Source organism: Nanorana parkeri, unplaced genomic scaffold (genome assembly GCF_000935625.1).
Source record: "Nanorana parkeri isolate BGI_ZX_2015 unplaced genomic scaffold, ASM93562v1 scaffold1710, whole genome shotgun sequence".
NCBI classification, from domain to species: domain Eukaryota; kingdom Metazoa; phylum Chordata; class Amphibia; order Anura; family Dicroglossidae; genus Nanorana; species Nanorana parkeri.
In genome coordinates, this window is record NW_017307978.1 from 295,707 (window position 1) to 313,027 (window position 17,321).

Genomic DNA, 17,321 nt, shown 5'->3' on the forward strand with positions numbered 1-17,321 from the left:
ATCTCACTATTACTGCTTGATAAATAACTTTTTGTTTATTATTAGGCTGCTTCAAACTTCAGAACAGCCAATAATAAGTTAGTGACACTGATCCTGCAGCAGTTCAGGATTCAGCTGTCATTAAAGGTTTTCTGAACAACGATCAGAAAACTGAAACATTCTTCTTTCAGGAATAGATACATTATGTATCCCTGAAAGTGAAAGAAAAAAAAAAAAGCCAGTATACGATCCGAGAGAGATATCTCTAGATCTATACGAGCTGTAAGAATGCCGGCTTTTGCCGGCATGTTTGCCCGCTCTGCTTTGACTCTCAGACACCCGATATTAAGGTATCAGGTGTCTGAAAAAGGTTAACCCTTTCATTAATGAATGCCTCCTATACTGAGGCATCCATTAATGAATGGTAACCGCTGATTCTCAGCGGTTACCAGCCCTCTAATGCAGCAAATAACTCATTTGGTCCCTTTGTGGCGGGATGTACAGTGTACGTCTCCCATCACGAAGGGGTTAAAGGATGTGAGTATTTTTAGTGTTGCCGTTTAACCCTTTTGCTGCCAAGGCCTTTTTTACGTTTTTTGCACACGTTATAATCCACATTTTAGGCCTAAAAATTTACTCTTCAAACCCCCAAACATTATATTTTTTCTGATACAATAAATTGGTGGCAGTTGCAAATTTTTAAGTCGTACGATATTAGCGCAACTCTTTATCAAACCCAAATATTTAGCAAAAACTGCACTTAAGTTAATTAAGTACCCAAAACTACAATATAATACACTAGTACATTGGTAAATTATAAAAGATGAGGTTACAACGAGTAAATAGATATCCAACAGGACCAGGTTAAAAATTGTGTGCGACCACGAAACGGCAACAAAATACGGTACCCCAAATGATTCATAGGTGACGCCCGTACAGCTCATCAGTTTAGAGATATTCATGATTATTGGCCCTAGAATTATTGTACTCGTTTTGACACATGTGTTACAAGTGTAACGCGATCATCAATTTTATATATAGGCGCACCCAACGTATGTTTACACTTATACGCACACGCTCGCAGGTGACAGGTAGGGATGCACTGATACCAGTACTGTTCCTCAGGTACTTGCTGATACCAATTACCGATACTTTTTTTTAAAGTGACGTGACATTTTTTCTAGATTTTAGTGCAGTTTCTTTATAATTATGAAAAACTGTAACTCAATCCATGATTGGAGAATTGAGCAATAGTGGACTACAGATCCCATCAATCCATGATTATACAGCAATGGAAAATGGCAACCGGCTATAGAGGACTGCAAATCTCAGCAATCTATGATTATTCAGCAATGGAGAATGGCAACCAGCAATCACGGATTGTGGAGATTTGTAGTCCTCTATAGCCGGTTGCCATTTTCCATTGCATTTGATTAGCACTGTGACATACACCAATAAGAGAAGAACAATAGACAGCCGCAGTATAAAAGTTTACTTACCTGCTCTCAGGAGGGTATGGCAGGATCCAGAAGGGCTGTGAGGGTCACTCAGAAGTGTGGCAGTGTGTCTGCGCGTGTTCACCAGGGCTGCGTGCAGATCTCACCAGGGCTGCGTGCAGATCTCACCAGGGCTGCGTGCAGATCTCACCAGGGCTGCGTGCAGATCTCACCAGGGCTGCGTGCAGATCTCACCAGGGCTGCGTGCAGATCTCACCAGGGCTGCGTGCAGATCTCACTAGGGCGTGCAGAGCTCACCAGGGCTGCGTGCAGATCTCACCAGGGCTGCGTGCAGATCTCACCAGGGCTGCGTGCAGATCTCACCAGGGCTGGATGTGGGTCACTTTAGGGCTGCATGTGACTATCTCCAGGGCTGCGTGCAGGTCTCACCAGGGCTGCGTGCAGATCTCACCAGAGCTGCATCCAGATCTCACCAGAGCTGCATCCAGATCTCACAAGGCCTGGATGTGGATCACTTTAGGGCTGCATGTGGCTCTCTCCAGGTCTTACCAGGGCTGCGTTTGGGTCTCACCAGGGCTACATTCAAGTCTCACCAGGGCTGCATATGGGACTTTTACAGGGCTGTACTGGCAGGTGCCAGGATCTCCATGGCTGTATAGGTGGGTGTAGGGTTGTCCAGTGCTGTGACAGTCTCAGGAAGACTGCAGAGGAGATGTTCGGTTGGATCCGTACTGTCAAAGACAGCTGCCGTGAGGTCCCCAGCAGGCTGCCTGAGGTCCCCAGGAAACGCAGGACCTCAGGCAGCCAAATCTATTTAAAAATGTTAACCGCCAGTATCAGCGCTATGTATCGGCTATGGTATACCCAGCATCGGCATTGATACTAGTATCTGTATCAGTGCATCCCTAGTGACAGGTATTCTTTAGGGTGACACTAGGGGTCTTTTCATTCCAAATAGGCTATTGAAATGCAGCTCACACCCCAATAGCTTATTGGAGTGCTTCTGCAGCCCAGTAATGACAGCTAAGGGACCAGAAGTGATGCGCTCAGCGTTGCTTCCGGTTCCTTAGAGCGGGGAGGAGATTGGCGAATGGACATTCGCCGGTCTCCTACCCAGTTTCCTGCTTTTATGAAGGGGGCACACAGATCCCACCCCCCCTCGTAAATGAGTAAGGGGTAGTTGTTTCCCCTATTCATTCAACAAGCAAACAGTAAAATTGTAAAGAAACACACAACTCTATAAAAAATCTTTTATTAAAAAAAAAAGTCCATCGATGTAAAGGTCAATCTTGTCATTCAGCAATGTAGATCCTTGTCAATCACGATGGACGACGGTCGCCGACTCGCCAAAAGAAAAAATAGTCGACGCCCTCAGACACGGCCGATCCTGACAAACTCTCGCCACAAAATGACAGCTCTGGCCTGAATGGCAACAAAGGGGCGGAGCGAGTCGTGACATCAGGGGACTTGTTCCGCCCCTTTTTTGACATTCGGAAGCCTGCGTCTTTATTCAACCTCATATACTATGTAACCACGGGGCCAGGGTTGTGGGGAAGAGGCCCTTCTACTCATCGACATGGGGACAAGGTGCTTTGCCATGGGGTGCAGCAGGCCCCTACAATTCCTACCAGACCTAAAGGGTCTGGTATGAATTGAGGAAGGGACTCCACACTGTTTATTTTTATTATAACGTTTAACAACAAAAAGTAATTCTGAATTATAGTTATCCAATTCCTTATTTCTCTTATTCGGAAATTCGGATGCATCCGAATGTCCGAATTTACCTAAATGTGTCTGAACTTCAATTTGGAATGAAATGAAGAGCACATGTCTAATAGTCTGTCAATTACCAAGATTTAACAAAAATAATAAAGAAGAAGTTGTTGTCACTTGAAAAAGTAAAGAACAAACATCCATTGAGGCTGAAAAAGTAGGTACATTTGTCAACAATATGCCTTCCACAGTATTTAGATGGACACTCTGTCAGGGTACCATGCGCGGGTGTCCTCACACCGCATGCAGGTACCCACACGGGAGGACCAAATGCGTGACCACACCAGACAATGCCAATGAGCTTATATACAGTTTATTAGACACACCAAAATCATATAACACAAACAACCCCACCAACACCCACAAGCAACCACAAACAAGTAATAGTAGCTAACTAAATGTAAACACAAGCACATACAAAAAGGTAACAGGGCAAGTAAACCTGGGGAGCAAGTAACACAAGGGGGGGTCAAGGAGCAAAGGCCAAGGAACAAAGGGGCAGGACTCATGACTGGGGCAGGACTCATGACTGGGGCAGGACTCATGACGGGGGCAGGACTCATGACTGGGGCAGGACTCAGGACTCATGACTGGGGCAGGACTCAGGACTAGGGCAGGACTCAGGACTGGGGCAGGACTCAGGACTGGGGCAGGACTTAGGACTCAGGTAATAGCGACAATACTGAGGCAAAATCCACACTGCAGGGATTAAATACCCTCCCAGGTAGCACCAGGTGGTAATTAATCGCCAACAGCTGGGAGACACCCACAGGTGAGCACTGGACTTGCAGGTTCCAGCACCACCTAGTGGTGGTATGGTACCTGACAGCTCCTGGCTGCCTGGAAACACCTGCAGGTGAGTGCAGGAACTGCAGAACCTGGTTCCAGCGCCACCTGGAGGTGCTATGGTTCCTGACACTGTCTAAGACAGTGGTGGCGAACCTATGGCACGCGTGCCAAGGAGGGCACGTGGGGCCCTCTCTGCTGGCACGCGAGCCCAGGTTCAAGGACCACTTCTTAACAGGCAGATTAGACGGCCGCCTCCTCCTCGCTAGGACCCCGGGAGGCCCCCGCGAGCGACCGTCTAATATTCATTACGTGTGTATGTGTGTGTGTTTTATTGAATGTATAAATGTTTGATTATGCATGTTTCACACTGAGCGGAAAATCGTGCGATTTCCGCCGCGATATTGCGAGAAGTTGCCGCCTAATGTTATTCAATGGAGATGTTCTAATGTACAGCTCCATGTCACCAGTCGCTGTAGCAGGCCCCTTTTTCCCAAGGAAGTCGCACAATTTTTCTATTTTTGAATGCAGCCCGCCAGTGAAGGTCGCGCGATCGTAGCTGGAATGTCGCCCTCAAACAGTCGCGCGGATCCGCTTGTAAGGTATGTCGCTTGGTGTGAATTGGGGCCTAAGGCAGTGATGTTGAAGGTTTCTTAAACCCGAGCGCCCGAACTGCAATACAGTACTAAGCTTAATTTCAGCGCTGGCACTTTGAGATAAATAAATTGATTTTGCGTCGCAATTTGGGCACTCGGGTTCAAAAAGGTTTGCCTATGTAAGAGATCATTTAGTGAAACATTCCTTTGAAACTAAGGATAAAGTATGCTGAAAATGAAAAAGTAAGTAATATTATTCAACATGGGGCACAATGTGTTGCTTTGTATAGAAAAAAGTGAGTATGTACTAATAAAGTGATGTATTTGAAGGAATTTAGGAAATATAGTGCATGTATATATACAAGTTCATAGAGTACCCAAGTTCCAGGAAAAAATGCACCCCTCCATTATTTACAGTATAAGGACAAACTTGCAGTCATTTATTACTATTTTTAGTTAAGCCCTAGCTTACTGTTATACTATAGGTTGAACTCGATGGACTTGTGTCTTTTTTCAACCTGACTAACTATGTAACATACACTATTTTGTAGTTTACCTGTTCATATGAAGGCTTTTCGGAAAGTTCAAGTGGTACATTTGAAGATGATTTTTTGCCTGCAATTTGAAAAACTAAGTTTAAGTCCATTTAATCCAAAACAGCCAACATTTTAAAAGATAAATGTTTATAGGACCAATAAAACTGAGAAAAAAATCTATTAACATAAAATAACTGCTAAAGTCATATGCTGTTTGGGCAAAAACATTTTAACAATTAGTAATATTAGACATGTGCATTCGGATTCGAACGAACCTGCAAATCAACGAAAGTCAGTTGATGCAGCGGTCCTTTCAAATCCGAAATAACAAATTTATTATATGCCTGAATATCCGAAAACGATATTTGGGCATACATATATTCGTCTCCAGAACGCGCAGAGGCCATATTGGCTGCCAGCGCATTGTGCGCATGCCGCCACCATTTTAGAGTATATCTTGGTATGCACCAAGATGGCGGCACTTGGTATACACCAATATGGCCGCCACTCGTTCTGCAGTTTATTGTGCAATTTCGGAGGCTCGTTGCCTCTGAATCCAAAGCAGCATAGGAATTTGTTTCCTTTGACGAAAGGAATAAAAATGTTTTTAGTCTTAATTTGTTTTGTCCGAAACAAAAAATTTTCTATGCACATGTCGAAGTAACATAAATATTAATATAGTTAACAGTGTAACTTAAATTATATTTTTAATGTTTCGGTAAACAAATTATTTGTAAAGGAACTGTAACAAAAATTTTACTTTAAATAAGAGATGTACCTGTAAAAAAGAGTGTAACACTGACAGGACACAATCAGAGTAAATCACAAATTAAAACGAGATTGACACTTTCAGAAGTGATGGTCTTTGAAGAAATTTCAGTGGATGATTCCTTTTCATCTAACTAGTGTTCTGCCTCACAGACAGTGTGAGAGGTATTTACTGTTTTGTTTACAACTTCATTCACATGTCTAGTTAAAAAATGTATTTTTGTGACAAAGTCACTTTAAAGAAGGTATCAGCAACAGTATTTAGAGCACATTGCATGAAGCTGTTGTATATATGCATACCCACACATCTATATAGTCTTTAAAACAAAGTAAAAGTACTAAGAAAGAATAATCACAAAGTAAACTGAAGACTCACACTGGCCACACACATTTTAAACCGATTGTACAGAAATTGTACAATCTCCTTTAGATTTACCAACAATTACATAGTACAAAGACCTATCTGACTGGATATATATTTGGCTGTTCCAATTCAACAGGCATGGACAACTTATTTGGTACCCGAATAACTTATTAAAACAGTTTTAATCCTCCTAAAAGTAAAGAAATTAAAACAATTGTTTCATGTAAACCTACATGAAACAATTGGTGTGTGTTATAAAGTAACCAAAGGGTGAAAAGAGATAAGTTATGGCTTATTCTACAAAGATATTCTAAAATTACCTAGACAGAAAATAGGATCATACTGATATTTCAGTAATTAGTATCACATGACTTCAAAGTTGTAATCAATGAATCATCCTTTTTAAATTGAGAAAAGTGGTCACTCAGCAGTTTGGTATCATCGTACACATCACACTGAACATGGAGCAGTAAATGAGTGAGGAAATTATAGACCAGCATGTCAAAGGTAAAGGCTATAAGACCATTTTCCAAGTCCCTGTGACTACAGTTGCAAATATTATTAAGATGTTTAGAGCTCATAGGAGTGTGGCCAGCTTCCGTGGATGTGGCTGCAAGAGAAAAATCAACCCTAGAATGAACAGAAGTACAGTTTGATAGACAAACACCCAAAAAAACTTTCAAAGAGAAACAAGCTGAACTCCAAGGTCAAGGTACATCAGTGTTGGATTGCACCCTCCATAATTTTTTGAGTGACAGTGGGCTCCAAGGAAAAAGACCCAGGAAGACTCCACTGTTGCAAAAAACAACAACAAAAAACCAAAAGCCAAACTGGAATTTGTTAAAATTCCAATGGTTCTGGAAGAATGTCCTTTGGACAGATAAAACAAAACTGCATCTTTTTGTTTAGAGCTCATAGGAGTGTGGCCAGCTTCACACCCATGAGCTCTGTGTTCACAGATGAAACAAATGAAGCTTTCAAAGAAAATAACACCATACATACTATGAAACATGGCAAAGGGTTCAGTTAAGTTTTGGGGCTTCTATACTGCATCTGGCCCAGGGTGCCTTGAATCTGTGCAGGGTACAATAAAATGCCAAGACTATCAAGGAATTTTGCAGTGAAACATACAGCCCTGTGTCAGAAAGCTCTGTCTCAGTTGCAGGTCATGGGTCCTCCAACAGAATATTGACCCAAAACACACAGCTAAAAGCACCAAATAACAAAACATTGGACTATGAAAGTAACCTTCTATGAGCCCTGATCTGAATCCTCTTGGACATATATGGAAAGGGCTAAAACATGCAGTCTGGAGAAGGCCCCCTTTGAGACAGCTGTAGCAGTTTGCTCAAGAAGAGTGGGTCATATTACCTGTTGGCAGGTGCAGAAGTCTAATTGAAATCTACAGAAATTGCTTATTTGCAGTGATTTCCGCTAAGGTTTGTAAAAAATATTTGGTTGAGGGTCCCATCATTTTTGTCCATGTCGTTTTAATGTGTTTTGTTATTTAAAATATTCTGTTGAATCAAAAATTAAAAGCAAAGTCTGATCTTTTAAATCTGTTTAAGAAACAATGATGAATTCTGGATTCTTTTTTTTTTCATGGCAGGATACCAACAAATTTGTCCATGTCTGTATGTAACAGTTGATAAATCAATAGAACATACACTGAAGCTACAGTAGATGTACAATCCAGATTGTAACGTGTGTTGCAAGGATGACTTAACAAGCTCTGAATCTATAGTTGCCTTTAGTTACATATTAGTATACATATTTTAAAGTGACATTAAACCCTCAGATGTTTTAACATAAACCAATACTGTAATGTGTGCCTTACTGTAATCCATGGTAGTTTCCCTTCTCTTTGCTGCTCTTCCTTTTAAATCTGTATCCCTTCTCATGCTGGGGGAGAACTTCCCTTTGCAGCTGAGTCCCTCTTCCTGTAGTGCTGGCTCAGGTTGCAAACCTACACACAGACACCATGTATCCAATCCAGAGACAAGGCAGTCTGCTGCAAAACAGAAGTTCTGCCCAGCATGAGAACAGATACAGATTTAAAAGGAAGAGCAGCAAAGAGAAGGGAAACTACCATGGATTACAGTAAGGCACACATTACACTATTGTTTTATGTTAAAAAATCTGAGGGTTTAATGTCACTTTAAGGATGGATTTAAATAAACGCTTAGAAGAATAAAGAAAAATAAAGGCACTACAGGATTGTCATAAAGTACAAAAAAAATTTTAATATCACCACCTAAATCCAATATACAAAATATCCTTTCTGTTGTAAGATGAAAAAAATGACATCGTTGTCATGCAACTGCACTCCTCTCCACCATTCAATCCTCAATCACCACACTATTGGATCCGATAATCATGAACAATATCAGACAATAAATAAATAAACATACTAACTGAAACTGTTCAGAGTAGTGTGGTGATATTTTGTATTTAAGTTAGCATTAAAGGATTTTAATGCAAATAAAGCAATCTCTAGAGTTTGGAGCACCAGCTTCAGGCCCACCATTGAAAATAGGCCCTGACGTTAAATTTACATATTAATAGATCTCAGTATTTACATACGAATGAGCCACAACTCATTCATATGTAAATTAATGAGTCAATGTGGGGGAACATGGGAGCAGAGGTGATGTGGGGGGAAAGTGGGAGTAGAGGGGATGTGGGGGTGAGTGGGACCAGAGGGGATATGGGGGAGAGTGGGACCAAGGGGATGTGGGGGAGAGTGGGAGCAGAGGGGATATGTAGGAGCAGAGGGGATATGGGGGAGAGTGGGACCAGAAGGAAGATATGGGAGTAGAGGGGGAGAGTGTGAGCAGAGGGGTGATGAGGGTCACAGGTGGTCTCCTCACTGGAGGATTGGGGGTAATAATAGATGGGGATGGATTTAGCTAATAAAATAATGTGCTATAAACAGGCAGATTGGGTTCAACATTGGTGGTCAGTGTGAATACCTCCGTTACATTGGCGGTCAGTGTAAGGCCTCCTAGGTAATTTTATTACACAGGATTTTTGCCACCTTGAAACCATCAGCAGCGAGTGCACTGCAAAGCGTCAGATGAAGTGGTGTAAAGAATGCCGCCACTGGACTCTAGAAAAGCAGAGACGTGTTCTCTAGAGTGACGAATCGCACTTCTCTGCCTGGCAATCCGATGGACGTGTCTGGATTTGGCGGTTGCCAGGTGAGTGGTACTTGCCTGACTGCATTGTGCCATGTGTAAAGTTTGGTGGAGGAGTGATTATGGTGTGGGGTTGTTTTTCAGGGGTTCGGCTTGGCCCCTTAGTTCCAGTAAAGGGAACTCTTAAGGCATCAGCATACTAAGACATTTTGGACAATTTCATGCTCCCAACTTTGTGGGAACAGTTTGGGGATGACCCCTTCCTGTTCCAACATGACTGCGCACCAGTGCACAAAGCAAGGTCCATAAAGACATGGATGAGCGAGTTTAGGGTGGAGGAACTTGACTGGCCTGCACAGAGTCCTGACCTCAACCCGATTTAATTCATCCCTAAAGTGTTCTATCGGCACAATGCAGTCAGGCAACTACCACTCTCCTTGCAACCGCCGAACACCAGACACGTCCATCGGATTGCCAGGCAGAGAAGCGCGATTCGTCACTCTAGAGAACATATCTCCGCTTTTTTAGAGTCCAGTGGCACACTGCAATACTGCGTTTTTGTCTTTTTTGACATCTTGTCTACTGGACTAATAATGCTAAACAACCTGCTTCCATATTTATAATGGTCTGGCCCTCTAGCAACCACAGCGCAAAATTATAGCTAAATTTAGCTAATTTGCCTACAAATGTCAGGTGGTCATAATAATCTGGCCTCTCAGTGTAGATATATATATATATGTGCAAACAGAACTTAGTACAATACACAGCCACCCTGAATAAAGTGACAAAATAATTAGTGTCAAGTCAGTTACCATTATCTAGTAGTTATAAATTATAAAGAACAAGTCTCTGTATCAAAATCCAATGATATAAAGTTTTAGGGGGTCCCCACATTTTTCCCCCCACATTTTTTTTTTAACTTGGGGGTCCCTCCTAACATTCCCACCAGACCTAAAGGGTCTTATATGAATTGGGAGGGAACCACACGCTTTTTTTTTCCCTTCTGCAGACTGTAAAAAAAAAAACAGATTTCCATTTTCGGAAAATCGGATTCATTTCATTCATCATTTCTGTTATTTGGGAATGAGGATAGATCCAAATCTCCGAATGATGAAAATTTGTCCGAAAAGCAAATTTTTCTGAAACGAATTGCACATCTCTACATATTAACTCTTGTAGTTCTGTCTTGTAGAAAGTACCGATTTTTTTCATCTTTCTTCTGCATTTATATTGACATATCCTTTTAACTAATTTTAAAAGTAAAGAAATAAAGAACGCTAAATTTTTACGTAACACTTACTCCTACTAGTTGATGAAATTATGTCTTTCATAAATTTTGTTCGTGATTTTCTTGTATGATGTACATGATTTTGAAGCAGGACATTTAATATATTTTCATTTTCTTCCTGATATGTTGTATTAATGGAAATTCTTCGTTTTAGTACATGATCTGCAAGAAAATAAACACCTTTTATTTCCAAGGTATATATACCATACATAATAAAATTGGCCTTACTTTTAAAAGCTGGAGAAAAAGGAAACGTTGGGCTGCCCACAGAATTATATTTTTTAAGGCACTCCAGAAAGTAACAGCTATAAACTGATTGGGTGCTCATTTTATTTTATGCGAAAATAAATGTAATAAGAGCAATGAAGTTTTGCTCCATTAGCAGGAAGAGTGTCAGTTTGGGGACTTATTAAATAATAAAAATGAAGTTGTTAAAGCTGTTGTCAGTCTTTCAATCCACTTACAGAATCCAACTTTGCTGGATTTAGCTCTACCATTTTTTTTTACTTTTATTGAACACATTTTCATATTAAACAAATAAAGACAAAAAAAAAGGGGAGGAAAACCCCAATAAATGTCAGGGCCAAGGCAAAAGCCCCAGCCAACAATAACATAATGCACAGTGTGTGACAAGCGCAATTTGGTCAGCTCAAGTAACGCAGATGTTTAAAAGAGGATAATGGGGAAAACGATAAACACACAAAAGACGGAACGAGAGGAAAGGTAGACAAACAACACAAAGCTGCCGGCTCTCCACCCCACGACACTACAGGAACAAAATGTAAGTGATCAGAGGAGCAGGGAGATCCGGTCAATGTCTCCTGGAAAGAAGGCAGCAATCCACGGGTCCCAGACAGTGGAGTACTTAGCCAGGGTGTCCTCCTGGGACGCCGGGAGTTTCTCAAAAAACATTACCTGTGACATTATAGCAAAAAAACATTTTAAGAGAGAGTGAGGGTGACTTCCAAGATCTCGCAATCACCTTCCTGGCTGCAGTAAAGATATGTAGCAGTAATTTAAATTGGTGGTTATTGACTACAGGTGGTTTCTGGTTAAAAAGGGCAATATAAGGGCTTTGCGATAGGGTGATTTTGGCAAATATCTTAGTCCAAAAGCAGGTGACTAGTGGACAGTCCCACCAGATATGTGGAAAAGAGCCTTCCACAGAACAACCCCTGAAACAGGAAGAGGGGTAGGAGGGAAGGACTCTAGAGATCTGCTGGGGAACCAGGTACCTCATGAAGAATAGTTTGTAATTGATTTCCAATCCAGACATGGAAGTGGAGCTCTTAGAGTTAGAGAGCCACTGTCACGTACCTGGTAGGGAGACTGAGTGTTTGAGGTGGCTTCTCTTGCACCTCGTGTCTTGTGGCCTTTGAGGATGGTGACAGAGGCCAGGCAGACACTGAGTGGCACGAGTGCTCAGGGAAATCCAGAAATCAAGGTAAGCCAAGGTCAAAAGCCAGGAGATCAGATGAAGTACCAAAGTGAGAAGGCAGAAGAATAATCCAATAAACAGTCCGAGGCCAAAAAAAGGCAGGCAGCAATCAAGGAAGGTTGTTGAGGCAAAAACAGGTCAAAATCCAGGTAAACGGTGATAATCAAGGCAGGGCAGGGATCAGGATACAAAACACACACAGGAGCTGAGAAGACAATCCAGCAACTAATGAGCATGTGAGCTGGGTTTAAATAAGGAAGTGAGCTAATCAATCATGTAACTTCCTGTGCGCCATACGGCACGTCTTTCAGCGTGGAGGACATGCTATGCGCATGCGTGTGCGCTTCCTCCTTGGCGCATGCGTGGAGCAGGTCTTTCGCTGACAGCCACATCTGTGACCAACTCTTGTCTGATGCTACCACCCCCAACTCTGTCTCCCATTATCCAACATAGGAGGGTGGGACCGACTGTAGAGGTGCCAAGAGGAGGGAATACAAGAGAAGAATAACTCCCGCGAAATGAAGGTCAGAGGCACATAAGCCTTCGAAAGCCGTGGGGGTAGAGATGTCAGGGAAATTACTTTGCAGAGTATCCAGATAATGTTTAACCTGAAGATAACGAAAAATGTATGCGGGAGGGAGATGAAAGTGCTCGCGAAGGTAAGAGAAGGTCTTCACACCTGTGGGGGTGACTAGTCTGGAGATATGAAGCAATCGGTTGGTAGCCCAATGCCGAAGCGCTTGAGGGTGGTCATAACCAGGGCAAAACTCCGGATTGCCCTAAATGGTAAGTAGGTGAGAATGTGGCGATAAAAGGAGGGGAGATGACAGGTTCCCTGAGGCTGCTAGTGAGCTGCAGTCTTGGTCGAGTGCGGAGGTGCACAGTCTGGCATCCGCATCGGTTGCTGGAACGCCAGACAAGTGAGAGATCTCGGCTTAAGCCGAGGAGGGAGGCGGAACACCGAGACGTCACAGACCGGGGGCATCTCTGTGATGCCGGTCGGGTGAGTCACCGGGATCTGTTACACAATGGCCCAATAGCTAAGACAAACAGAAGCGGGGATAACAGAAAGCCTGTTGAGTACCCTGCTCTATTGGGAAGGGCTCCGACTGATGGCTCTAGCCATCGGATGAGAATAAAGCGCCACCACCCACTCCTGAAAATGTAGGCCAAAACCTCATCTGTCTAGCATTGCGAAAAGAAAACCCCGTGATAAAGAGTCAAACGCTTTCTAGATATCAAGTGACAGGAGTATAACTGGTAGCTTACGGGATTTGGCAATGTGTAAAGAAGGGACATACACCGAAAGTTATCTCCAGCCTGTCGACAAGGGATGAAACCTACTTGGTCACCTCCAATTATAGAGCTCAAGCTAGTATCAGTATCTGTGTCATCCATGTTGCTGCTGGAATTGTTGGGGGACAATGGGGTGGTGGGCATGTTTGGTGAATACTGTTTTCTGTTTGCGTAGTGTCTTTGAAGTGTTAGTTTACGAATGAATCTATTAAGGTCTATAAATAGAGTGAACGGGTTGGGTTTGGCAGTGGGAGCAAAATTTAGGCCCTTTTGTAATAGGGATGTCTCATATGGGCTAAGGGTATGATTAGAGAGGTTGAAGATTTTGATGGTGGAAGGTGCTAGTTTGTTGCTTTTCCTCTTTTGGACCAATTTTCCTGCTCTGTTTCCTCTTCTGGTTATTTTCTTTTTAGTTTGGGCGGGTGTGAATGGCCCAAGTCTAAAAAAGAACTGGTAGTGATGGTGTGAGCATGAAGTGGTCTTGGCACGGGGGATATGGTGGTGGGGTTGGCCACCACGGTGCATGGTTGGGAGCTGGGGATGAGGGGCATGATGGGGCTGGCGGGGAGTGAGGGATTGGCTGGCAAGGGTTTTTTTTTTTATTCAATAGTGCCTGCAGGGATGTATGAGTTTGGATGGGTGCTTTGGGCGGGTGTGTTCTTTATGATTTGAGATGTGTAAGATTGTTTATGGGGTGCGTGGACTCGGTGACGATCTTGTGATATGTAGGTTTTGGATATCCCATTCCATATGAGGGCCGCTATCCAAGGGATGGTGTGGGGTGTATGGATAGAAGGGAGGGGGGAGAGGAGAGCAGGCGTTGGTGGTGGGGGGATGGGGGTATTTTTTCCAATTGAAGACCTTACGGTTGGCGTAGTCTGCCATATCCCTTAGGAATTTTTGGGATTTGGAGCAGATAATAGTGTCCTCATGTTTACGGATGTTGTGTTCAAGGGTGACGAACCAGGAGGTGTATAGGCAAGAGTCACCAAAAGAAGTGTGAAGTGTTTGTTGTAGTTGTGTAATGTTTGCTTTAAGCAAATTAAGTTTGCGTTCCCTTTGGGTGATGATGAGAGGTATCCATTTTTTGGTACAGAAATCGGCCAATAAATGCCAGTTATCTTTGAGGTCTGTGTCCAGGAAGTCACACTGTTTCTTGATGCGCAGTCCCCTTGGGGTTATCCCGAAGTCTGTGTATTTGCGTAGGAACGCTATGTCCCACCATTGCAAGCTCTCATGATTTATTCAATTTTTAAGTTTAAAAAAGAGACTTTGCATGTGGGTTTCCTGGGCCATGGAGTGCGGGGCGATTGTATTAGACACATCTAATTTGTCTGGAAGTGGTGGTGGGGGGACATCTGGACAAGGCTGAGATGTTGGGACACAGGGCTCCCATGGGAAATATTAGATCTAATTTTTTGTTCCTGTCCATGGTAGTCATGGTAAAAAATGGATATAGAGGCCGGGTGCTGCTGTATAAAAAACTCCACTCAGTGAGGGACTGGTAAACAAAAACAGAAAGACATAGAAAAAGAGGTGTTAGCCTCTTTTTCAAGGTCGACTGGAAAAAGAGGTTAACACCTCGAAACGCGTCGCTCATGTTCATCCTTATCCAGTACACCCCCGTCCCTTCACTGACCCGTTCACCCGGGATCTGTCAGCTGCGCTCGCACACCGACTCCTGCACACCGCCCTCAGCTGACCAGACACAGACCGAGTGCCGTCCCTCACAACCGCGGTCACAGTAGCTCAGTCTGGGCTCGTTACCGTCGGGTTCTTCCTGATTCTCCCTCACACTGCCCAGAGTCAACACCCCCTCAGCAACACCACGGACAGAGTCCCCTTTCTCCTTCCACAGCATCCCTCCCTGGTAGACGAACCCTCTCAAGCAGCACATCAACAGACACCACGAGAGTCCCGATCCTCCTCACAGGCCGCCCACATCCTGATTCCTGGATTCACATGTAAGTACCATTACATCCATTCTCTGCCAACTATTCCTTATTAGTACATTGTTTGTCTGTTATACACACCCTAGCCCAACCAGCTATTGCTCCACCGCTGTGTTTTTGCGCCCTCCGTGTCCCTTTGTTTATCTGCATCTACAGGTACTCCTCCTGTTTCCAGGGCAGCACACATGTCTGTTAGCTAGCATTCCCCATCCGAGAGCGCTGTCTATGTCTTTCTGTTTTAGCCAAAATATCTAGCGGTGCAGGGAATAACGGGAAAATGCTTCCCGGCTGGTGCAGAGCTGCCTCAGAGCACATCCATAAATGCAGCCGCGAGCATGCGCCCCCCCAGAACTACCATTTTTTAAATGTTTCTTTATTGTTTTCATAATTTAAATTAAGAACATGTGCCCATCACACAATAACATGCCGAGCAGGCATGCAGACTTGCATATCCACAGCAAAATTATTACATGAATGCTAGGTTAATGTCAACAGGCAGGTTCTAAATGAAGGGGGGGGTGGGGGAATGGCACACCATCTTTAAAGTACCAGCCTGGTGCCAATGGATACCACATGCACTACCTATGATGGGGTTAATTGAAAGAGTTTATGTGCAACTTAACCCATCTAATTTAAAAATTGAATTATTCGTTTTCCTAATTTAATTAAATTAAACAATTTTTTAAATATACAATACCTATTATTTCTCTAAATGTACACTTTTCTGTATCCAGTAAAATAATTCCCTTTTCAAAACATGTTCTTAACTCAAATAAACTATGTAATGTTAGTGTGGTAACATGAGGTTTGCTCCATCTTTCTCCTCCATCTTCAATTTTTTCTTCAAATTGAATCCACCTGCAAAAAATTTAAGACAGCAATTATTTATTACAGATTTTTTTATAGCGCTCACAATATACATAATGCTTTTACATAGTGCACATTCTTATCAGTCCCTGCCCTCTAGGAGCTTACAATCTAATCCCCATGCAGGGGCCAATTCAGATAGGAGCCAATTAACCTTCCAGCATGTCTTTGGGGCAGGGCTGGACTGGGACAAAAAATAGGCCCAGGCATTTTAGACTGAGCAGCCCAATCACATGACCCTTAACAGGCCCCACCCCCTTGCACTCCATGGGCGGAGCCAAAAATTGAAGCACAATTGAGGGGCAGGGCTAGCCACTAGTAAGTAAGGAGGGCTAGAGCCAACACACAAGCTTTGCAGCAACCAACATACAAACCTTGCAACAATATAGGAAGCTTGCTACAGAGAAGTTTTGCAATATCCTCAGTAGATCTCCACCTCCCCAGCCATCCTCCACAACCTGTACAGGTCAGTGCTCCCGAAATAGCGCTCACAGTTCTCCAGCAATTCTGGCAAATACCACCAATTCCGTACACAGGCGTACCACAACACCACCTCACTGACAGCTTTTGCCTGGTATCTCAAAGACAATACTCTATTGGCTGGGAAGTCTGCAGCGATACGCAATTTCTGCTCCAAATTGAACGCTTTGTGTGTAGCAGAGAATACTGACACTCAGGTGGATGCTTGCAGAATGTGGAGTGGGCATACAGGTAATAAAATGTGGGATGCCAGGAGCGCAGGCACCTCTCTAATTAGGCAAATTAGGTAGCCACCTCAGGCCTAAGCCAGCTCCCTAATTACAGGGGATAATATATAGATATAGTGAAGACTCCATGGGTGGCATAGCCAAAGAATATTACAATAGTAACCAACAGATTGTTAGAACAGTATACCACAGAATATTACAATAGTAACCAATAGAATCTTGCAGACTATTACCACAACAGTACCAAGCAGATTATTTCTATAACAGTGCCCCACAGATTATTATGGCAGCAGTGGGAGGGAGAAGTTAAATTACTCCGTTGCCCCCTCCTGCATCTGCCACTGTGTTCTCTGCACAGCAGCTGGCGCCAACTCATC

At 43.3% G+C, this 17,321-nt stretch overlaps 1 protein-coding gene across 1 annotated transcript in view; it reads right to left on the reverse strand.

Moving 5' to 3' along the window:
* The window catches only part of LOC108799384 (electrogenic sodium bicarbonate cotransporter 1-like), a gene marked incomplete at its 5' end in the record, with an annotated part of 300,557 nt that extends 284,329 nt beyond the window's left edge, over window positions 1–16,228 (reverse strand). Inside the window, 3 exons of the mRNA XM_018571249.1 lie at window positions 5,148–5,206; window positions 10,697–10,846; window positions 16,068–16,228. Coding sequence (XP_018426751.1) covers window positions 5,148–5,206; window positions 10,697–10,846; window positions 16,068–16,228 — 370 coding nt within the window. The remainder of the gene's footprint in view (window positions 1–5,147; window positions 5,207–10,696; window positions 10,847–16,067) is intronic.
* Window positions 16,229–17,321: the final 1,093 nt, after the last annotated feature.